Raw genomic sequence first — 24,344 nt, 5'->3', positions numbered from 1 at the left:
GATTAAATGAGATGGTGCCTGCCAAGCACTTGGTAGGATGTCTGGCACGTAGCAAGGGATCAAAAACCGATAGGTATTATTATTCCTGTTGTGTTATCTTTAGTGAAAAGCATGCCAGAGAATTCTGAGTGGGTGACTACAATAAAGTAGCATAACCAGGCAAGCTTGTTAGCAGCTGAGGCCACCTATAATTAGCAGTCATTACACATGCAAATGTGCCGCTCAGCAGTTAGAACCAGCATTGTTTGAAGTATGTTTAAATAACCCTTCCTCCCCACCCCCGCCCACCCTCCTCAAATCTTGCTTATACTATTAATTTCATTAACAAACATTTACTTCATAAAGGCAGATAGAAACTCATACATATTTGAGTCACAGGTTAAGGAACGGGAATGCGGCTAAGTGATAGGACATTTGCCTACATGCTCAAAAGCTTTCCGCTCCCTCAGAAAACAAAACTGGAAAGGTGTTAAAGGCTGAGCGCCTGCCCACCCTCACTGTAGTTAGTGGGGGCCTGGTTCTAGGTTCCATGGCTACCGAAGTCCAGGCTGCTACTTACACAATTCCACAGCCTAGATGGAGTATACCCTCCCTTCTGTCTACCCAAACACCTACAGGCACCTGCCTCTTCCAGCGAGGAGGAGCCTTGGCTTGGTACACTTCCCAGGACCCCAACAGAATGCACACAGTGGGCCCACAAGAAGAACTAGACTGGCAGACTTGCTACAGGCCCCTCAGGTCACCAGGGCCAAATCTAAGGACTCCCCTAGAAAGCAGAGTGTCTTGGAGATAGCTGAACTGTAAGACCCAGAGCCAGGTCAGAGTCAGGCCACCAACCACTCTCCCATCCAGGCTCATTAGGAGAACATGAATGGTGCCAGGCCCAATCTTTCAACGGATGTCTTACAATGGCTGTGTCGAGAATCATAGGAGATGAAGTCATCGCTCCCAGAAATAGACTGATTAAGAAGACGTGAGGACAGTGCAAACAGCAAGGCCGGACACACACACTCACCATGCACTTCTTGGGCCTGGGAAGCTTAGCCAGGCCTGAGAAACAGAAAACATGCCTGAAGCCTGAAGGTGGTTGGACAATAGACTACAGCTGTTTGTTTGTTTGTTTGTCTTTTAGAATGGCTGTACCTAGGGGCTATTTCCAAGACCACTCTCCTGGGGTTCTCAGACCTGAACCACCTCAATAAAGTTCCTAACACGTAGACCCTTGGCAGGCTCAGAACCATGGTTTATTTCATCACTTCCTCCTTGGTCTCATCCCTCATGTCCCCAAGGTAAAAACCCCACCCACCTTTTCTAGGCCCCTCACATTCCCATCTGTCCAAGAGGCAGGTCTGACCAACTGGTGGCTGGGGCAGGAAGGGCTTCCAGTGGCTTAAGAAAAAGCTTTAAAGCAGGACACCACACTTAAACCCTACAGCACTTAAACCCTACAGTGTCCTCTTGCAGCTAGACAACCCTGGGCCACTGAACCCACTTCTCTGAGATTAGCTTCTCGGTCTGTAAAATACAGGGGGTCTATCTCCTGGGGTAAAATCGTATGAACTGTCTGTTCATTCACCGTCATACCAGCCCCTACCCTAGGTACCAGAGACACACGAAGAAGCTCAGACTCCTGGTCACAAATGCATAGGGTGAGCTGAGTCTAGGTTCAAGCAGGATGGAGTCTAGGGTTAACACATCAAAGAGATGAAGAAGCAAGGGCCAGAGGGCACTGCTATAGGAGTGGGAACAACAGAGAGAGATGAGGGTGCTCTGCAGGGCAGGGACCAGTGCAGCAGAAGAGGCATTGCCCTCACAAGTTCTCCGAGGATATATTATTTTAAAGCCTGATCTAATGTTGCCAGGTATTGTAATCCACACTTGTAATCCCAGTGCTGGGATGCATTACAGAGACCTTGTTTCAAAAAATAATCAACAGCAAGAGACCAATTGCTCTCACACTGACAAAACCAGAGTAGAAGCAGAAGCAGGGAGACCACCCTAGGATCAGCTACAGGCACAAGGAGACTCTCCTATAAATACTTCTCATGACCCCTGTCACTCATTACCACCCACATCCTCATCACCCCTAATACTCACCCCTTCCCCCGAAGCTGTGAGGTAGACCCTCATGAGAGCTCTTGGGAATGGGCTGGGCTCCACGGCCACTTTTCAAACCACAGAAAACTTTGCTAAGCTCTAGTCAGGGCAGGCAGGACCACAGAGTCTCTGCCTAGCACACACACTGGGCTGTCTAAGCCTGCCCCTACCCAGAGCCAGGTGGTCCACCTCCCAGCCAGCCAGTCTTAATCCACACGTTTCAGAGCTCTGGACAGGCACTCCTGGGAACCTCAACTTTGACTCTCTTCCTCCATGGCCCACACTCCTGCCTGGGCCTGGCCTCCTTTTGGAGCAGCCAAGAACGAGGTAAAAGCTGTGTTGGAGACCAGCCTTCTAAGAGCAGCAGGTACCTCTCCCACACCAACATAGGCAGAGACCACAGCTGATTTCTGTCCCTGTCCCCAGGGACACAGATGAACAAAGCCAGAAATAACTCAATCCCAAGAAATCCTCGGGGGAATTCTATCTGCACCAGAAGATGAGACAAGAAAGCTGCCTACCTTGGAGCTTGTGTAAAGCTGCTCAGAAGCCATGTTCAAGAGCCCCACCACCACTCTTCTATGGACTCAAACACTTAGAGGACTTCCCCAGGCCCCGCACCAGAAGCTGTGGGGGAGGGCAGGAGTGCTCAAGGGAAGGACACAAACACTGCACTGCCTTCCAACCATGTTAGCCAAGGGCAGGAGGAAGGCACCTGCTCCAGGCACAAGGACAGCACTTTTCTGTGAGCCCCTGAAATCTTTCTGCAGAGGAAGGTCTCTGGTGGTTTCGGTGGGCTAGGAGTTTTGAGATAACAGTACTTGGGGTCTATGCTCAGTGCTTCTGATTTTAATTATCTCTGCATTGAAAAAAGACTAAGAGAAGATAAAAAGAATAAGGGAGGGGCAGAATAGGAGGGCAGTGATGAACGCTGTAAGAGCTGCCTAATATGGCTCCTGTCACCCCTAAGTTCCTAGTGATGCCTGACCGCTGCCTGACCTCAGGCGGAACCCGGAACACACAGAGGACAGGGTAGGCATGGTGTAGAAGAACCTTCAAGGCCACACAGGGGCAGGGTGGGGTGTTCTCCATTCTCCTCATGCTTTTGCAAACACTGGGGCTAGAAACCTGGCCACCTATCTGCTCTACCAATCTGATGCCTTGAGGGGTCAGCTCTGGCCTTAAGGCTTTGCACACAACAAGGGGATAATTGAAGTTTCTGAAACCTGGGGGACAATCTGAAGGAGCAGGTAATAGGTGATCTTCTATAAATCAAGCACAGATTATGGAAGGTGTGACAGCCAGTGGAGAAACAGAAAAGAGAAAGTTATGCCTACATGCCTGGACAAGCCTTAGCCAGACCAGAGGTGACCAAGGCTCTGAGAAGCAGGAGCCTACAGTGGGAGGGTAGGGAGGACCCACAAGGTCCCTGTGAAGGCCCTCTGTAGCAGCATAAGAAGGGACTGCCATGTTGGCAGAAGAGCAAGGTCATATGTATGGACAGTGCTATCCCACAGCTGTAAAGCTGCACCACTGCCCAAGAGTGCCCAAGATGTCACTGGGACATCTCTAAGTCACTTTTCTTCCCTGGGCTCTTACCTGGCCAGAGGGGCTTATCTATATGGCAAGGCTGGGGAAAGGACCCAGGGGGCAGTGACTAGGACTGGAAGCTTTCATGGCAGACTGGGTTAGCCTCTAGCTGATATGCTGGCTCAGGGCAACACTGCACACCACTGGGACCAAGCCAGCTCACAGCCAGGCAAGCATGGTCAGCTAAATAAATGGGAGTGGGTCCCCTTATTTCTGCAAGAAAGCCTGGCCTAAGCTGGGAGTGGTGGTACATGCCTTTAATCCTAGCACTTGGGAGCCAAAGTCAGGCAGATAGATCTCTATGAGTCCAAAACCAGTCTGGCCTACAAATCTAGTCCAGGACAGCCAGCACAAAACAAAAAGGAAGAAAGAAGGAAGGAAGGAAGGAAGGAAGGAAGGAAGGAAGGAAGGAAGGAAGGAAGGAAGGAAAGAACAAAAGAGAAAGAAAGGAAGAAGGAAGGAAAGGAAGGAGGGAGGGAGGGAGGGAGGGAGGGAGGGAGGGAGGGAGGGAGGGAGGGAGGGAAGGAGGGAAGGAAGGAAGGAAGGAAGGAAGGAAGGAAGGAAGGAAGGAAGGAAGGAAGGCAGGCAGGCCTAATACCTCTAGCCACCTGGACTTTGGCCAACCTTACCATAAAGGACTCTTAAACATAGGGCAGGCTGTATTTGGTCAACATTCATGTTTTGTTTAACCACATAGTGTATGACATTTTTAAGTTTTGAATCAATTGCCAACATTCAAAGATGTGAAAATTTCAAATGTCACAAAAACAACTCTAGAGCTTTCTCTTCTAAATACAAGTTCTGCCACCAAAGCCCAGCAGCTGCCTCTGACCCCAGAAGGACACAGCTCTACAGACTGTTGCAACTGTCACCGTAGCTATGAAGTACCTCAGCTAGGGTTCCTCACATGGGCAAGGCAGTACCCACCATACAGCAAACCTCTCCTAGGGTCACACCAGCTCCTGACACACAACAGAGACTTCCCGATGTATGTGAATACAGATAAAAAAGCAGATAAATAAGATAAGTGCTGGGCTTCACCACACCCAGGACTTCCTGATTGCCACACTGACCCCAGCAAGTACAGACTGATCCACTCCAGTCTCTGGCCCTGCCCACAAATGGGTACTTTTACAGCAGGACACACAGGAGAATAATCTTCAGGCCATGTTTAGATCTCTGGAGTCATTCATTGTGTGATCTTTGTTTAAAGGTTAGGCCTTTTAGTGTCCAGGCAGATTAAGCGCAGCCATCCTGGCATCTCTGCACCTTCTGGCCAGCCCAGACAGAGATCCCCAGGACTCCTGTGAAACTGAAAAGAAATTCAACAGCAAGAACTCACAAAGTCAAGGCTTCCTTGGATGCTGCCTGCAGGAGGGCTGCCCCTCTTTGAAGCTGGTAACCAATTCTTCCCTCTTTCTTTCCAGTAAATGAAACTCCACAGGGTTTTCAAGGTCAGAGCTGTATTGGCAGGAAGGGTTCTCTTTGTTCTTCTACCTCAGACTTACCCCAAACACAGACAATTGTCCCCAACAACCAGTTCCTGCTGGGTGGAGACAAGGACCAGGCAGGTGCTTCCGGTGGCCCCCAAGGAGTCCTGCTCTCCTGGATACAATTCTCTGTGGGTCTGGCTTCCTGGTACTCCATCTCAGCATATGGGATTTTTTGGGGGAAGAAAGCTACCAGTCCCCTGAGTGTACCCATAGCTCAGGGAGGGGTCAAGGTTCAGGATGGGCTTGGTCCCTTGTTAATGGCTGAGGATGTTACCTCAAAGCCATTCTCCACCCTGTTTCAGTCTCCTCACTTGGAAAATAAGGAAATAAACACCCAACTGGAGAGATTCAACCTCCCAGAGGAGCTGTGGGAATCATAAGTGCCATGGCAAAGTTAATTATTCCAGACCTGACACAGTGCATGGCATGCAGTAGGTGCTCAGTGGCTGTTTAGTCGGTACAGAGCTGTGCCAGGTTTTACTGGGTGCCAGAAGCAGAGAGGAGGTGGAGACTGCCTATGGGAATTCTGCTCTTCAGGGGCTACAGAGACAACGGTCATGGGCTCCCTGAGGCAGGGTAAGGGATCTGGGTCTTAGAACCTCCACCTCCAGCCTCTGGCCTCCCTCAATGGTGGCCAGGCCACTTTAAGTTTCCTTTGCACATCTCTGTCACGTGTACCAGGAAGCTAAAAATGCTGTAGTACTTACTGTATGTGTTGCTCTCTCATGGGCACTCAGCAGTTCCTACACATGGCTAGAGAACAGACTACCTGACCCAGCCGAGAGGCCTGAACAGGCCACACAGAGGTTTGAAGAGCTGTGCCGCTGGCATTCATTCTGGCTCTTCAGTACTAGCCTCAAGACCATGGCCAAGCTCAGCAAGCCCCTCTACGCCCTTCTCCCACTGAAGCAGGCTCACCTCTTAAGCTTCTAATAACTAAGGGGACTACATTTGGGGGCCCATCCTCTCCTTCCCTCAGTCTCTGTCTGCTCCTCTCCTTACCTGCTGCTCCCACCCTTTAGAACTGGTTCCCACTCTCCTTTGTCACCTCCCACAGCCTGCTCAAGAAGACAGAAAGGCTCTAGTCCTCTGAAACCTCACGTCCTCATCTATGTGGTTCCCTCAGTACCCTTGTCCCTGCTTTGCCACCTGAGAGACTGGTTTCTTTCAAACCTCAACTACCATCACCACTTTACCCCTGATTGAGAGCTGATTCTCATTGCCCTCTGCCACAGAGAGCAGTGGGAAGAAGCAGGGCAGGGTGTAAAACCCTTTGGGCACACCCCTTCATCACTTGCCCCAGTGTCCCTCTCTGTGGGTTGAATCTCTATAACCCTGTAACTCAGCCTGGCTATCCAGATTAAGCAGAGGGCAATTTGTAAGGTTGGACTTCCACAGTGTCCCGATGAAACGCTATTCCTATTGAGAACCAGGTCTAAAAGGCACCCAAATGAACAGCTGAAGAGGCTGGGCAAGGGGCTTCAGGGAAGCAAGCCCTAAGCAAAGGGTTGGGGACTTGATGGGTGGGGAGAGCAGAAGGCATGAGGACAGAGGGGACAGGCCGGGAGCACAGGGTGATGATGTCTTCACTGTAAATTTCATCCATGTCTCTCAAGACTCACACGAGACAGGAATTGCTGTTATCCTCATCTTACAGGTAAGTAAGTAGGTAGAGCTGAGTTTGACCAGGACCCTGACTTGCATATGCCTGAGTAAACAGAGGAGCCCCGGAGGGGGCTGGGCAGCAAGAGCAAGAGTCTGGAGGCTCTTGAGGCTTGTTAAGCTCTTAAAGTCAGCTCTGTTGTCCCTGCAGCCCCACCCTAGAGTATAAAGATAAAAGCCCACGGGGCACCTGGCAAGGGCATAATGATTACCTGCACACACACAGTCTGAGGACCCCAGCCCCTCAGCATTCTCTCCCTATTTGCCTGAAGCCTGAAAGAGGCTGCTGCTGAGAAGCCAGAGAAAGCAGCCAGTCAGGAGGCATGCTCAGTGGCCACACCACAGGCTGGTGTGGAGCTGTTGCCAGGGCGGCTGAAGAGTCTGCCTGTACAGGCAGAGCACTTTAGCACATGCTCTCTCTCTGGGCTACCAGCACAATGCCCAGCCGCAGCAACCTCGGCAATGGTCTTCAAGCTCCTGAGCCAGAGAACTCAGTGACCAGGGCTTTGGGGCAGGACATCTATCACAGGAGATGCCTGCTCCGATGGAGAGTAGGGGGAGGGAGACAGCAGTGCAGGAGAAGCAGAGCTGGGAGGAGAGGGTCAGGGGAAAACAGGCTCTCAAGTGGGCGCCTACCAGGCCAAATCAGACTGGCCCCTGGGGTGGTGATGGTCCAGAGTACTGCTAAGGACTGTATTGTAGTCCAACCTGACACAGGAAGATGAATTCCTAGTGCGATGAGAAACATGCGAACCTGGACTGAATCCACCCAAGGGCAGATTCGCAAACCCCCTCAAAGCCAGGAACCCATGTGCAGGGTGGCAACCGGAGGGCTAAAGGAGCTTTCCCTAAAACTGTGCTAGGAAGGACGCAGTGCTCCCGAGATGCCTCACACTGACCACACAGGCGCCACTACCCTGTCTGAACCTGCCCCAAGACTCAGGCACGTCAGCAGACTAGCACTCGGGTCTCTTCTGGAGTACTGTCACTTCACGAAGCCTCTTAGCCCCTGAGCCATAAGGAAGCTGCTGGTCCACACTGCAGCACGCTAAGAATGAACTAACAATCAGTGCTTCTCAGAAGACAGGAGTGTCTGCAGGAGTGTTTGCTCTGACTATGTGTCCACAGCAGTCTGCCTGACGCCACCACAACTCTTGTCCCGAAACTTGCTGGGGGAAAGGAGCTCAAGCTCCCTACTCAGGACAAATCTCTGAGGACAGCCTACTGTCTACTCTGACTTAACTGAGCACTGACACATACGAGCATGGTGGCTGGGAAGGCCTAGCTAGGACAGAAATAGAGAAGCATCTCAGCTCTTTTCATGGTCCAGAGAGAAGCAACATCTGTGTGTGAAGGGGCAAACCTTGAGCAGGTACCTCTTCCACTTCCCACCTTGCCAAGCCTGTCACCAGGAGAGCCGGGGCTGGCCTATGAAGAGACCCAAGCCTGGCACTGCTGTGTGATCCTGGAGCAGCACACTGAGCCCAGGTTGACTATGCTGGCTAGTTTCTGTCAACTTGACACACTAGAGTCATCGGGGAATGGCAAGCCTCACTTAAGACGATGTTTCTTCAGTCTGCTCTGGGGGCAGTGACATCCCTGAGCAGGTGTGGTCCTGGGTAATAAAAAGAGCAAGCTGAGTGAACCAGAGAGCAAGCCAGCAGGCACTTCTTTCCACAGCCTCTGCTTCAATTCCCACTTCCAGGCTCCTGCCGTGACTTCCTCCCTTTCTCCCAAAGTTGCTTTTGGTCACAGTTTTTAACACAAGAGGGAGAGGTCGGGCTCCCCTCCTTGTGCCACTTCAGTCTCCGTATGGCAGCACACTGGGGCACCAAGCAGGGCCGGGCAGTCCCACAGGAGAATGCCTTGCTGTTTTTTGGAAAGGGAATGGTAGTGGAACAAAGAGCCCCAGCTGGGCCCTTTAACCAACACACATAAACACTTAGCCTCTAGCCCTGGAGGGCTGCAGTTTATATTTGGCAAGGGGCAGAGAACAGCCAGACGGACCCAAGTTTGGGCTGTATCTTGGCTTCTAGCCAGCAGCAGTAGCAAGCATGCCCAGCAAGGTCCTGACACTTCTGAGGCTCAGCAGCCCGGCTGACTCTCTCTGTACTACTACCAGCGTCCACAGGGACACACTGAGGCAGGCTCCAGCGGCAAGCAGGCCCCGGCACATCCAGCAATGGTTACTCTGTAGACTGGTAACTCAGCACCTAAAAAGACCAGCTCATAACCCTACCCACAACACTATCACCCAGAAGCCTGGACTGTGGGAGAGGAGGCACACAGGACTAGCCTCTGGGATCTCAATACTCTGGAGGACTTAGAACTTGAGGGAGATACCCACTTCAGAGTAGACCTCAGACATGAGGATCTGGCCTCCCAGGCTGTGCTTCTCTAGCATGAAGATGCTCAGTTATCTCCAGAAAGTAGGCAGCATGGCCTCTGGGGCCCTCAATGCCTCTTTTTCGGTGCGCATAGGAAAGGTCACCTCTCCTCATCTACTGCCACCACTTCCGAAACCCTGAGGACTCCAGAGATCTCCAACCATGCTCAGCTGACCCCGCCCCATCACTACCTATGCAGACAGCCCACAGGCCCCAGGTTAGCTGAGGTACGAGCAAGGAATAACCGGAAAGGCCTCCTGGGAGGAGATGGGTGTTATTTACAAGGCCTTTTCAAGGCAATTCAATACACTCAGTACTTAGAACATCACAAAACTGTCAGGCTGCCATTAAAAGGAAGTGAAGACCTAGTAAAGAAGAAAAGTCTGGTTTGGGGATACCGAGGCCAACTCCTTTCATCCTACAGACCTCTAGTTCAACATCCTCAGGCAACCAGCTGCCAGGCAGCTGTTACAGATGTACCCACAGGTGCCAGCCTCCTGCAGCACCTGGGCATGCCTTTGGACTTAGAGTTATACAGGCCCAGGCTTAAATCCAGGCCCTGTCTTTAAGAGCTATATGACCTTGGGCAAGTCCTTAGATGTCTTCAGCATTGGTTTCCACATTAAGTATATTTCCTAGACAGTCTGAGGTTTAGGGTCACACATTTTTCCAGTCCCTGGTAGCTAGATCATGGGACGTGCATAAGCTCTTATACCTGCTTTACAAAGCTTTTAGGAACCCACTGTTTCTACTATACTCCCACCTAATCAAACCCTGAAGGGTCTGGGCTCACTGTCACTGAGCAGTGAGATTATAATGCGCCTGGGGGACACTTTTATCCCAGCCTATCTCCCTTACTAGGCAAGAGGCTGAGGCTAGCTTACCCACCATTGCATATCCCAGTTTTGCCTGATGCCTGACAAGTGACGGGCTGTACCTGGCCGGTGCCCCTTCCCTCAAGACCAGGCCAAAGTTCCTGCATTGTCCAGGCTCCAGTCCCTGCAGCGTCCTGCCCCAGCAGGGATCTTAGACCTGTTGGCACCTCAAGCACCTCACCACACCACAGCTGCCTGTCTTCCCACCTTGGAGCTCGGCCTTGCATGACTCTCCAGATTTCTCATAGTAACACCTTCTCAGAGTTTCGGAAGCAAACCAAAGTCATTTGCCAACTATTTTCTCCCATTAATCTCACAATGCATTTGCTATTTTCCTTCCATAATGACTCACTTAGCAGCAACACAGCAATTAGGCAGACCACAGAATATTGATTTTCTAAGTGGAAGAAATGTCAGTACAAACATCATTTCCTGCTTGTCTTCGGCCACCTCTTGCTACATGATGGGGTGAACCTTGGGAGTACTGAGGTGAATCTACTGTCAGGATTCTGGGGCCTCAGATAAGCACCACTGTGTGATATAAAATGATAACATGATATGATGGAATGATCACATATGCAATCTCAGGTAGACCTCAAAACCCCAGGGGACCTGTCTCAACACACAAGAAAATAGAGTCTGGCCCTGACACAGGTCCATGTGTCCCAAAGCAGAACTCTGCTCATCCTGTGAGTCTGCTCAGCAGTGGCTTGTTTGCAATGGGAATGCAAACAAGGATGGGAATCCATTCCCATTTGAGATAAATGAAACAGCCAGTCCAAATCCTGACTCACACCTCCACCTCAGTACAATCCCCACGCATAGCCAAGAGCATGTCCACCCTCTCGGCTCAGAAGGAACTGAAGGAAGACAAGCCAGTGAGACACTCCTTCTTTCCCTCCCACCGCAATAGTCCAAGACACATGCCTCTTAGTTTTAGGACACTTCAAACCACCTGACTTTCCCAAAACACAAGGCAAGAGGAGGAAATGTTAGACTGTCAAGAACAGCTGGATGAGCAGGGCATCTGGTAGTCTTGTGCTCACACTGACATGAGGTGCCAAAGCCAACCCCACAGTGGGAAAACTATTAAATGGAGATTTTGCTAATCCCCACTCCCAGATACTCCAAGCAAGTGGAGAAGACAGCTGGAGGAGCAACAGGTCCCACAGCCCCACCCAAGCCAACAGACTGACATTTATCCTGGGAGCAAGTGAGTCTTGGTAACTGCAAGGGAAAGAGCCCCAGGCCCAGCTGGTGAGTATAAATTTAAAATGCAAACTCTGTGCCTTTGGGTGTGATAATTACTCTCTCTGGGCCTCTCTAGTTCATCTGTAAAATGGGATGATGATTCCTCCCCTGTCATAGTCCTAGCTGGTATGAAAGCTAAGTGCTAAATGATCTAGTATGCACACATGCACACTCTCACAACCTAACATGCGTGCACGCACACATGCACAGCCAGCCATACACCTATTAGGCAAGCCCAGCAAAAGAGTCGGGGCATGCCAGGGCTGGCAGGTTCAGCTATAACACAATAGCATGGTCTGTTCCCTATGAGCAGGGTGTCCCATTCTAGGGCTATAGAGACATATTGAGCAGTCACTGTGGGCAGGAGGCGAAGTAGCCTGCATTCCCTCTTGCAGACTCAGACACACATTAGCACTTCAAGCTGAGGAATCATGCCTCCAAGAAACCTACTTCCTCTGGTTCACTGGAAGCTACCCAACCTGCATGTACAACAGGATTCCCGCAGACCCAGCACACTTTAACACCTGCAAGAAACTCTCAGAGATACTCCCACGAGAGTTTTGGACAAATCAAGAGACAGGGAGACCAAGAAGTGTACCCAGGCTTGGAGAAAATAGGACTTTCCCCTTTTTCAGCAGCATGTCAGGGCAGTTCCATGCCTCAACCTCCTTTCTGGCATGAGAAGAAGCAAGAAATCACATACCAGAGGAAACATTCACTTCAAGGGGCAATAAAAAAGGACTGGAAATCTCAAATGGAATCTCCTCCAGGCTACTTTGGAAGTCCAGAAACTGGGAGACTGGAATTCCGAAAGATACCAAGCAGATATGCCTCCCTCCCCCTCTCCTACTCCTACTTGAAAACCTAGCCATAGGTTAGCAGAATGACCTTCCACCTTCCAGAAAGGGGGCTGGGCCCCTCCAACATCGGTTATACATCTGAGAAGACTATATAGAAACAGAGAAATCAGACAGGACATAGACTCATGACCCACATGTGGCAGAGATCCCATCTGTGGATCCCACAGGGGTATGGCCAGCACAAGAGCCATGTGGGTTTAACAGTAGCCACTCCCCCAAAACATTCAGTGCTCCCATTTTTCTCTTAGAGGGCTCCTTGAAAGGTCAAGGACTCCAGGAACCATTGGCTCCTCTGGAAGAGCTCCTACATTCATGGCAGACCCATCCATAATGGTGCAGACTTTGCTCCCAGCAAGGACAGTGCCTTATTAATTATTCAGAGGACAGTACAATTATGCAAATCTGTGGACAGCCTCTGCCCAACTACTTCCTTCTGCATAGTGCCTGAGGGGAAAGGGAGACCCAGAGTGAGAGCTGCTGTGTACAGGCGAGCCACTAATCCCATAAAAGGGACAGCAACTCCTAATATCCTGGCTAAGATTAGTACTGGTCAAACCAGCAACCCATGGATGGATGGACAAACTGACAAACCAGCAGTCAATCAGACAGACAGACAGACAGACATAGAAAGGCATATACACACACACACACACACACACACACACACACAGCAGAGTTGGAAAACTGCTTTGAAGAAAAACTCTGAGTACCTTACAATAACTTTTTCCAACACGTCACCCTGCCACTTAAGCCAGCAGCACCCATATAACAAGGCTCACTCCTGCAGGTCCTGAAGGCAGGGAATGCATCCAAAGTTCCATCTTAAAACCATGCTTCTGAGGAAAGGGAACACCTCAAGCTAATGTTTACCAAATGATGTTCTGCAGAACACTCCTGCAGACGTCCACAGCTGCTCCTGGGTTGGGGCAGGGGCAGGAAACTCTGGATTAAATAAATCAGAACTGGCGTCTTAAAACTGCATGATCTCTCAAAGGCTCTAACCCTCTTGGGTAGGGATACAAAGAACTTCTGCAGAAGACAACATGTATTCCCACATTTAGGAACCTATGAAAACAATTTTGAGATCACCCCCCACCCCCAGGTGGCTTTAGGCTAGGAAATCCCATATCCCCAATCCAGTACCTCCAGCAAGAAACATTCTTATGGGAGCAGAGTGTGATAGACCAGAGCACAGGTCCTTCCCCTAGTCTGAAGAGACAGTAAAGGTCACCAAGTTCCTTGCAGGCAGCTAGCCACAGGCTCTGAAATACCTCGAAGTTGGTTTTCATGACCCTATGCACAGCACCAAAGCTGCACAGCATAAACTACAGGGCAAAGAGGAGGCCACCTCAGGTAACCTGGACCGGGCCGGTGGCCTACAGCCCAGATAGCAAGCCCTCCAGAGCTGGAGTAAAGTGGGCAACAGGTTAACTATTCACCAGCACTGTACCTCTGCCCTGACCCTCCAAGGCAGTGAGTGATCAAAGGCACATCCACTCCCTGACTAGGGAGTGGAGTGCTATGAAAGCCAATCACCCAGCACCCCAACAGCTACTGCTCATCAGCACCATCCCAAGAAGACAAGAACTAGGAAGTTATTCAGAGCAATGTAGGAACCATAAACAGCTGACATTCGCCAAGCCGCACGCACTCCACCTGAGACACTCATCCATCTCCACTGCCTACCATCCTCCCGGGACCAGCAATTATGTCTCTTGCCCCTGGTGGCCTAGAGACATCCCCCAAAAAAACTTTCCTGCAGCTCAGGACAGAGTGAAATACTCTGGAGAAACCCAAGTATAATCTCGTCTCTGCTAATCACTGGCAAGTGACTTACCTTTGAGAACCTCAATTTGGTCATCTGCAAAATAGAGGGAAGGCAGCACTACCCAGCGGCTATAAAGCTCAGACCCTGGAGACAGGAGCTTGGGTTTGGACCCCAGCTCTGCAACAAGAGTGCATGTGGCGTGGCCTGTCCTGAGATGAAGTGCCGAGGAAGGGCCTGGCCTGGAAGATGGCTCAGGATGTGAGCCTGTGCACTACAGGACCCTGACTCTGCATCCAGGGAAACTAAATCTACTTTCCCGTCTGAGGCCAGTCTCTTCACTCATCAAAAGGAGGATAAAGCAGAATAGGCCAGATCATCAGCAACGGTATGTGTTCACCGCCTCATGCCTGGCACAGGGCTTTCCACGTGGAAGGTGCTGCTGATATTAACAGTGTCCGAACATGTAATGTGAGCAGAAACCACATGGAAGACAGCAGACAGAGGGCTTGCCAGACAGGGCAGGTCTGGGACTCTATTCTCTCCTCTGTAAAGTGGAGACGGTGGTGGTGAAACGCAGAACTACGTAACAGACTGAGCAGAGCCAATCTTGAGTAGCTACTTAGTGGTGCTGGGTGGTGCCACCACAGCATCAAGAGAAGCCTGCCATGTGGACAGCAAGATCAAAGCCATCTGCATCCCATCAAGTTCCGAGGGCTTCCCGGCCTAAATGCAATGACCCAAAGCCCAGGAAAGACTTCACCTGCTGACCTGTCAGTGTGCCCTCCTCCAGGAACCCTAGGCCTGCTTTACTAACACAGAATTTGAGACTTGAAGAGAAACAGCAGGTAGCCCTGGGCCTCAGACAGTCTCAGCGGGATGACTCCTCAGCATGTGCTAGTGTGAGAACTATAGGGACAGGGCCTCAAACAGGCAGCCAGGGATACACATTCCAAGATCCAGCCTTGTAAGCCAGGCCCCCTCAGCCCTCTCACCACCGTTCAGTGGGTGACCTGGCACCATCTGGCCACATTCCCTCCTCTGGGCTGTGCTCAAAGAGCTCTCTCTGGTGAGGACAGGACACCCTTCCAGGCCTAGAACACTGACTTGTTCTGCCCTAAGGGCTTTGACTTACTGGAACTACGCTTGAATGACATGGCTGCCACTTACTTCATCCTGCTAAGTCTGTGCACCCCATCTTCACACCTAGAACCAGGGAGTAAGGAATAAGTCCTGGTGACTAGTGTGGGTTCAATTCTGGACCTGGAGATACAGACAAGTATGACTTCAGCTTTGTGCCACCCCTACCCTCTGAGTTCCCTCACCCGAAGACCAGGGCCTCAATGCCTGGCCTCATCCAAGCACCTTCAGGCAGCCCAGAACCCTGGTGCAACAGCAACCACCAGTGTGAGAAACCCACCACAGCAGGAGAGCAAGTGCCCTCTTGGCAAGAGCCACACACTGCCTTGTGGAGAAACTTCACTCAGTGTTGTCTCTTTCTTTGACCCTGAACTTATTTCTAACAAGAGGGCTCCTGATTTGGGATATTCTTTCAGGCAGCATTACAGCTTTGAGCAAATGGCAGGAACAGATAAGGGCGGGATCTCAGCTCTGGTTGGGCTCTGGCCAGGGAATGAACTAACAGCCTGAGCAGGGCCCTCATCTGAAGCATGACATGGGGTCACTCACACACTGGGCTTCAGTCTCTACATCTGTGAAATGGGAAACAAACCCCCATTGCAGTGAGGAATCATGAACACAGCACCAGATATGCTTAGACAAGCCACCAGTGCACAGCTGGGTCACAATCTTTAGCCCCCTACAGTGGTCTTTAACTTTGGGCAACAGTTCTCAGACTTTGAGGAAATGTAATCCAGCAGGTCTAGGGTGGGGCCCAAGAACCTGTATTTTATCAGGTGACCCTTCCTCTACCTTGAGAGTCTATACAAACTCCATCCCAGCCACCTCTGGGACTGAGTTTCCTGACTGCAGCCTGGGGTCAGGGGTTGGAGCTCTAAAGAAGGCATAAAGGGGAACAGGAACAGGGGAGGTAGGACCAGGAACAACCCATTAATAAATCTCCTCCCCAGCCAGAAACAGTAATTGTTGAGGCTTGGCCATTCTTCATGTGCTAACAATCTGCAGCTGCAATACAACGCTCTGATTATGAATGTCAAAAAGACAGAGCATGAAATTAACTTCCTCTTAGTCAGTGGGCACAGAGAGATGCTACACTAATTCACTGCCCTCAACTCCCTACAACAATGTCGCATCTTATCAGGGCGTATGCTACCCTGGTATCATCTACAGCTCTGCCCAATGTGTTCTTTTACCATCAGGCTGGGCTGACTACACCCTGCTTGTTCAGAACAGCAGGCAGGAGGGGTTAACAGAGAAGGGGAAGTTGCCAGGGCAGCTGAGAGAGGGCTAAAGGCCCCCCTCACCCCAGCTCCCTAGTTGGAGCTTCCCATTATAAAAAGGAGGGAGGCTGCTGCACGGAACAGCTCACCTTGCACGTAACACATGCAGGAGATATTAGTTGCTACAGCACTACAGCAAGGGCCCCAAGCGATGAGAACGCTGAACTCAGAGCTATGCCTGTGACTGGTGCAGCCCCTGCTCCAGCCTGGCCACAGCACCAAGATACCCATAAGCGCCAGCAGAAGGCAGTTAGCAAAAGCCTGTCAGGTTACCCTTTGGGGGACGCTCCAAGGAACAGGCCCTTGAGGCTGCCCACTGGCCTTCTCTCAGCATATGCAAGGTTACCCACTGGCAATACTGAGTATTTCCATGCAGGACACAGCAATGTCAGGATTGACAGGCATGTAGGCCTCCTGAGCAGGCAAAGGCATTCTTGGCATGTTCCTAGAATCAGGCTTAACCTCCAGCTTTGGGGTCATGTAGCCTAAAAATGTCCAGGAAGTCCCCGGGAAAGGTGTCAGGTTGGACACTCTCTTCCTCACTTTCCCGAGATCTTACCCCACTATGTGCCTGGCACACACAGGATTTGTAGCGCCTAAGTGATGGCTTTCATGAGTATCTGCATCCCAACTTCCAAAACAAGTCTTATGTGTATAAGCAGAATAGCACAAGGGTGAACAGCCACATGCTCCCATGAGGCTTGGAGGCTCTCTAATTCAGAAGGGAATGGGGAAGCAGGGACAGCAGGGCTGGGAGGGGCCACTTCCACCTCATCTGCATCACAGAGTCACCTCTGAGCCTTTCTTAGCTAAGAGCCACACAGGATCAGAATGAGAAGTGGACTACTGAGGAAGATGGCTTGCCTACATTACTCACAGAGCAGATGACAGCACATAACCAAGTAGAGGCTTACCTATACATGGACCACATGGGCACTGAAGGGGTCTGAGGGCAAGGAGCTGAGCTCTTGGTGTTGCCTGGCTATGGCAGCTACCTAGGCTCTGCTTGGGATAAGGGAGCACACCCCTTGCATAGGGTGAGAAAAAAAGGGACAGTTTCACAGAAGAAAGTCCAGCAAGCACAGAGAGGACAGGTCTCAGGCATGTCACCTGGCAGCTCTAAGGATAGAATGGCTTCTGTTCAATCCAAGCCTGCTGCCCACATCGCTCACAAAGTTACTACCCGATGAGATGCTAGTCAGGTCCCCCTTCCAGACAGACTTATAGACGGCAGAAATCTGCACCCAGCAGAGCTCCTCTGGGGAGGGGGCACCTTGTCCTTCACATTCTCACAGAGCACAGGGCTGACAGCTCAGGGCAGGGAGAAGCCAAAGGCCGGTGGCCACCCTGGAAGGCACCACGCCAGTCAGGGAGGTACGTGGTTTTCCTTCTTTCCTTTTCAGTCTCTCTATGATCTCTAGTTTGTTTCTGTGGTCTTCAGAAATAGCCGTTAATTAGAGCCCTGTAATTAACTTTCTGGCTCAAATAATATTTTGCAAAGGAATTCCATTAAAGAGTCGATCTGCATATCCTCTGATATGGGGCCTGGAAATAGGCAAGGCTGCTTAGGGGCAGAAGTCCCATGAGGCTGGCTGTCACCAGGACCTGGGCTCTGCTTTGCATGTGAGGTTAAGAGGGAGTCAAAGGGCTGCTGCTGAGTAAGTTATCCCAAGAAGTTAGGCAGCTTGTTCACAAAGCAAGCCAGTATGTCCACATGCCCAGATACTGCCTATGTGGATGGAAATGTGCATATGAACACCCAAACACAGAATACACACACACACATACACACACACTCACACACAGAGAACACAGCACGCACGCGCACACACACACACACAGAGAAAACACACAATAATAATACTGTAGCCAGCACTTACTGAGTACTTAGACTGAATTATTTGTTTATATTTAATCTATAGAAATCCTAAAATTTTATATGGGCTAATCCAACAGGGTGCCAAGCTATTCTGTTGTATGTATGTATGTATGTATGTATACCATAGATATATATTATTTATATAAATAAATAAAAATAAATATATTTAAATATATAGTTATTTAAAAATACATAGACATGTGCAAAAATACTTATGTGTCATGCACATATACCTTCCTGAGGACAAATGTACACTTGCAAAATATATAAAAAGTTTGCAGATGTGCATGTGCTTGTTCAAAGAAAGGCTTATCCAGCCTCTGAAACTTCAGCTGGGCAGCCTGGGGCTGATCACTAGCTAATTTCTACCATTCCTTAAAATATTACCTAACTCAGATCTCTAGAAGGCACACAAGGGAGCCGCAGATATAAAAGGAAGGCAATAAAAATGAGAAAGCAAAAATAAATTGGCTGTTCCATGCATCCAGGTTGCATTCTGTGGCTTCCTCTCCTCCAGAGCTGAGGCTTAGAATCACGCACATGGCTCTGCTTAGGTTTGCCTGTGCTCATGAGGCACCAGGTGAAGTGCCGCATAGGGAGGCCATCTGATTACAAAAGGCCTGGCTGTTATGTGGCCTCAGTTTCCCTGGACCTTTCAGCCCCTTCTCTGCATGCCTACCATGAAAGACAGATGCCCTCTCCAAGAAGCATGCAAATTTAAGCTTCCTCATAATGATTATTGGCTTAAGAATTAGATCTGATTCCCGTATGTAGGAGAAGGGGGAGGGGAGGAGGAAAGAGATGAGAGCCAGGTGAGCCTGTCTCCTCAGGAATTAATGAAGTTCCCAATACAGCTCATATAAATGTAGGGCCTGCACACACAAGGCCTCCTGTGCTGAGGAAAGCAAGACAAGGCAAAGGGTCCTGCCAAGGGTTCTGTGGGAAAATTCAAAACACAAGGACAGAAGAGGTGAGTCTTGGAGGAAACAGCACCGCTGGCTGGCCACTTGCCTCGGGAGAGAAGTCAGCACCTGACCACTCACAAGCAATTAACACAAATTAAGAAATGTCATTTTTCTGCCTCTCCAAAAGTAAAGAGACCATTTTAATGACAGACAGCTCATCTCTTAGAAGGTATAAAGAAACACCAACAGGTAGTCACTCTTAAAACTCACTGGCATAGGATAAACATTACAGGATTTTGATAAGCTTTTTTTTGTTGTTAAAAACTTCTAACTTCATATTCTTTGACTTAGTAATTCTAAAACATTATCATATGGGAAAATGAGAGAGGCAGACAAAAGTGAATGCTCTAGGCTTTAAATTAATAAAGAAAAGGTAAATCAAGATGATTTAAAATAGGTAAGGATGGCTCAAAAGGAGCTGGAACATGGTCATTTACAGTATCTTTGTAAAATACACAGGAAAGGGGCCAGGAGGTGGTGGTGCACGCCTGTAATCTCAGCACTCAGGAGGCAGAGGGAAGCGGATCTCTGTGAGTTCAAGGCCAGCCTGGTCTAGAGAGTGAGTCCAGAACAGCCAGGGCTACATGAAGAAATCCTGTCTCAAAAAAAAAAAAAAAAAAACAAAAAGAAAAAAAAAAGTGTGTGTGCACATACAAAGGAAAGGTCTTCACTCCCAGGTGTGGACGCAAAAAAAGGGCCCTTTACCCAGGCCTCTCTCTTTGCTTTGTTCAAAGTTAACAAAAATTTCCATTTTAACTCAACTCTTCCTACCAGGAGTAGCAGCATCTACAATCACTCTACAATTTTGAAATGATACCACATGACTGATTTTGTCAGTCCCAGCCTTACAGATGAGAAAACTGAGATGGACCAAACAAAATGGCTTCCTCCTACTGATACTTGCTGACATTCTACAGTTAGGCTAACTTCTTTCACACATTATGTTTTCCTTAATCAAATTTTAAAAACATTTAAGAAATGTGTGAGGCCCAGCACTAAATGCTAAGAAAACCAAATGGAATAAGACAGGAACTTGTTATTAAATATTGAATATCAATATCTCCATCATAAATTTCATTGTGCCCACTTTGTAGATGTATAAAACTGAGGCTCCCAAAGCCTGAGACTTGCTGCTGCAGAAATGCCTTCAAAGCCAAAGCTCACATCCTCCCATTATACCTAGTAACTGTCTAAACTGCATCTTACAGTCACTATACCTCACAGACCAGTCCCAAGGAAAAGCAGACAAAGACCTCATCACCACCCCCTGTGCCCATCAGGGAAGGAAGCACCACATCCACCCTGGTCTGGGTACCAGCCCTCCTGAGCCTATAAAGGCTGAACTTCAACCTCCTGTTCTTCACCCAGCTTCCTGTTTCTTCCTCCAGGAAAGACCTCACTCTGGAGACAGAATTCATATCTGATCTGCCTACTCAGGGCCAGTTGAGGGGTCCCTGTAACAACTCCCACCCTCAACTTCCAATTAGCTCCCCTCCCTGGTTCTATACACCTGGAATCCCTCCAAGAGGAAGTCTCAGGTGGGGAAACGGAGCTCCACACACATCCTGGAAGGAACACTGAAGCACTACATGTGCGCACACCAGCCCTGCCTAGCTGCACCTGAACACCCTGCACTTCCTAGCTAAGTGCTACACCAGGCCAAGTGGCAAGAATGAGAAGGGCACTGCCATTTCCGGAGCACAGACAGAAGACAGCTAGGTGGCGACACACTCTCCGAATGTAGGGGGGGGGGGGGCGGGCAGCAGAGTCGCCTAGAAATGGTGTCAGGAGAAAAGGGGTAAGGATGTCTGTCAGCTGACCTCCTAGCTCAGGAGCATCAATAAGTGAACTTGGTTCTGGGAAGGCAGAGCCACCATACTCTTGATTGCTTTCACCAACATTAAAACCACCTCCAGTGGCAACACCTCCAGCCTGCACAAGGAAGTGTTCTGCCAGCACCCTGCTCACCTGGAAAGTGCTCTGGCCAGCACTCATTTCTGCTATCCAGGAGAAATGATTACCTGTCCCTGGTGCTTACTGCCAAAGCCTCCAAAGGAGAAATGAGCGTCTGAGAGGCCTGGAGATCATGGAAACTGCTTAGAACTCTCCCCTGAAGCCATGTTCAGTGGAACAAGTACAAAGGCTCAAACCTGTCTTGTAGCTCCTAAGGCCCCAAGTCCCTGCTGGCCTGACCCAAGCCTCACACCAAACAGCAGCAGCCCACACCTAGGGCAGACTTCTTTCCCAAGAATCCCAAAGATTCCAGCATAGAACCAGCTGGTTTCTAGCTCTGGGTGGAGAATACCAGAACAAAAAAGGACCTGTCCAACACAGCAGTCTGCAGAGCACACAGACAGCATGCAACAATGCCTCTTTAGCAGCTATGCAAACTAGACAGATTCACCCACAGTCAAGACTCGCAGGACTGACTATAGATAACCCTATACTGTTCATCTACATGGGAGGGCCACTAGGATCAGAGCTCACGCACAAAACCCCCCAAGCCTCTATTCCTCTTCCCATCCTTGTCCCCCCACTCCATGATTGGTGTCTCTGTGTTTATCCCAGATAGAGGCATGGCAGTCAGTGGGAGTGCTGTGGAGAGGGGAGTCAATCTCTCCTTGCTTGGTTCCTTCTACTCCACTTGGGCAACACAACACCCACAAGAATGAAGAGGCGCCTCTCCACTCACCCAGGTTTAGCCATGAAATTAGGGGGTGGGAGTGGATTCACAACAGTTGGTGTTTACTCACTGAACTCCAGAGAACGATGACTCCAGGGACTGCCCCAGAGAAACACCTGCCCATTCAACCAACAGCAACCAACAGATGTATTCCTGAACAAAGCAACCAATCAAGAGACCCCAGGCCTGGCAAACCCCATTTCAGCTTCCAGACTGGATAGAGGAATTCAAACCCAGTCTTCCTGACTGTTCCATGGGAAACCCAAACCTTCTTCCAGTGAAGCCACCAGGCCATATTTTGTTTACAGAAAATTCCAAAGACAATTCCACACGACTGCCAGTGATGTGCAGCTCCTCTTGCTGCCGGTCACATTTCCAGAAATGGATGTGTGGCTTCACTCTCAAACCCGACTCTACCTCCCCCTGGATGTAATAACGCTAACCTGAGACCTGGCTGCACAGGATGTTCCCGAGGTCATCTTAGCGGAGCCCTGACTCTGGCTAGGGTTGCCAGTCAAGCACTTGCTGGTGCGGCTTCCCAGCGGTGGAAGGTAAACACGGCATGCGTGCCGCTTGCTCTCAAGAGGGCAGACAACACTCAGAGACCTGGGCTGCCTGCTGTCTCTCCTGCTCCCAGATAACCACCACATGCACACAAAAAGGGGGTACGTACACAAGCCCCCGCATGCGAGAGCAGAGGGTCCGGACCCCTGCCAGGGAAAGCGCGGAGAAAGGCATGTTCTTGTGAGAGACAGCCGGAGGTGGGGGCCGGAGGAGGGAGGAAGGCAGCAAACCGGGTGGCCTGCCGCCCAGACAGACAATAATAACAAAGATGGGAATGTAGATTCAAAGACGCAGTGACTGCACCCAGCATGGAGCTCTGACCTGGCTGCATCCTCTTGCCAGGGAACGCCTGGTCCCCTGGGGCACCATAGCCATAAGTGAAAAGCTGGGGGGTGGGGTGGGGGCTGCCTTAGGCTGGGCTTGGCAGCCCGGGCAGTGCAGACAGTGGTGGGGATACACTGGGCTGATGGACATGAGAGGTCTACTGGGCTGTAGGATGTGTGCTCTGGGAAACAGGTTAGGTGTCAGTTAAACATCCCTCCACCTTGGGCAGGAGTTAAAATAACTTGGGCTCCTTTGCTTGCTGGAACCAAGGAGGAAAGGAGAGACATTATCAATTCTACCTGTGCCTTCCACACATAAGTGCCAAATGGTAAAACGGACACAGATCTAGGAAGGCAGATGCCAGTAGCCTAAGATGTTGGGGCTGAATGCTGAAAACCTGGCTCCTTCACCTCCACGACACGTTCTAACTGGCACAGGAATCCATCACTGTGCCTTTGCCTAAGTGGAAAGGTGCCTGTGGCTGACACGACTCAAGGAGGAAAACCAGGGCCCCCAGAGGCTGTGCCCGCCCAGTGCCCCCGCACGGACAGGATGGCTTGCCCTTGCGAGCTGAAGCCTGCACGTTGCCAGTGACTCCAGAGCAGGCTCAACAACCTCCACCTCTCCCCTCCGCCCCACAAGCCACCTCCCCCTGGAATTTCCACACCTGCTCCAGGCTTGCCCAGAAGGAAGCAGGGAACAGGAGACACCCCTGGGAGCGGGAGGTAAAGGAGGGGAGCAGCTGCCCAGACTGTACGGGGAAGGCCCATATTCCCAGGTCTCAGGTTATGGCCATCAACCCACAGCCTGGGCACTGCCCGCTCGGCTCGCCCCAACCCCCAGCGGAGCACGTGCCCTACTTAGCGCAGATGTGCCCCCTAAGCGGCCCAGCCCCCTGCTCCTCCCCTCCAGATGTTCACCCTTTTCCGCGCCACGAGCGCAGCCGGGTCTGGGCAAAACCCAGCCGAAAATGCCTTTTGTATCGGACACCGAGGGACTCGGCAGGCAGGGGGATGGTTCGTGAGGGTGGAGGCGCCACTTCCGTCCCTACCTCCAGGCATCGCACGGCCGGGGAAACAATGCCCACCTCGGCCAGACGAGGCAGGACCCCACATGCCCGAGAAGGCACTTGCTGCCTGGCCTCAGCCCGGACCTCCTCGCTGCAGCCGGTGGGGGCAACGAAGGGTGCAACCCCAATCTCCGGGCCCGACGGGGACCCCGCTCCTAGAGTTCCCAGAGGCCGGCGAGGCGTCACTCCCGCGGGAGCGTGCCCTGCCCGGCTCCGGCTTTGTCCCCGCGCCCTCGGGGCGCAGCCGGGGCGGCGGCGGGCTCACCTCTCATTGTCCGCGGTGGCGGCGGCGGCGGCTGCGCTCCGGAACCCCGGCAGGATGTGGCGGAAGCTGTGGTTGCGGTCCAGCTTGGGCTGGCTCTTGGTGCGCTTGATGGAGCCCTTGAGGCGGCGGCTGAGGAAGCCCTGCGCGCGGGGCGACAAGAGGGGGAAGGGGAGGCGGGGTTAGCGCGGCGGCGGC

General features: G+C 50.9%; 1 protein-coding gene across 9 annotated transcripts in view; it reads right to left on the bottom strand.

The window, feature by feature from the left end:
• The window catches only part of Dab2ip (DAB2 interacting protein), a 176,350-nt gene that overhangs the window by 47,966 nt on the left and 104,040 nt on the right, over positions 1-24,344 (bottom strand). For 8 of the 9 annotated variants that reach the window (XM_060390040.1, XM_021656168.2, XM_060390042.1 and 5 more), the window contains one exon: positions 24,150-24,289. The exons of the other annotated variant lie outside the window; for it this stretch is intronic. In XM_060390040.1, coding sequence (XP_060246023.1) covers positions 24,150-24,289 — 140 coding nt within the window. The remainder of the gene's footprint in view (positions 1-24,149; positions 24,290-24,344) is intronic. 9 annotated transcript variants of the gene reach the window in all.

The sequence above is a fragment of the Meriones unguiculatus genome, chromosome 8 (genome assembly GCF_030254825.1).
Source record: "Meriones unguiculatus strain TT.TT164.6M chromosome 8, Bangor_MerUng_6.1, whole genome shotgun sequence".
NCBI classification, from domain to species: Eukaryota; Metazoa; Chordata; class Mammalia; order Rodentia; family Muridae; genus Meriones; species Meriones unguiculatus.
The sequence above is the reverse complement of the archived record's forward strand: the minus strand, read 5'-3'. Positions and strand labels throughout refer to the sequence as shown.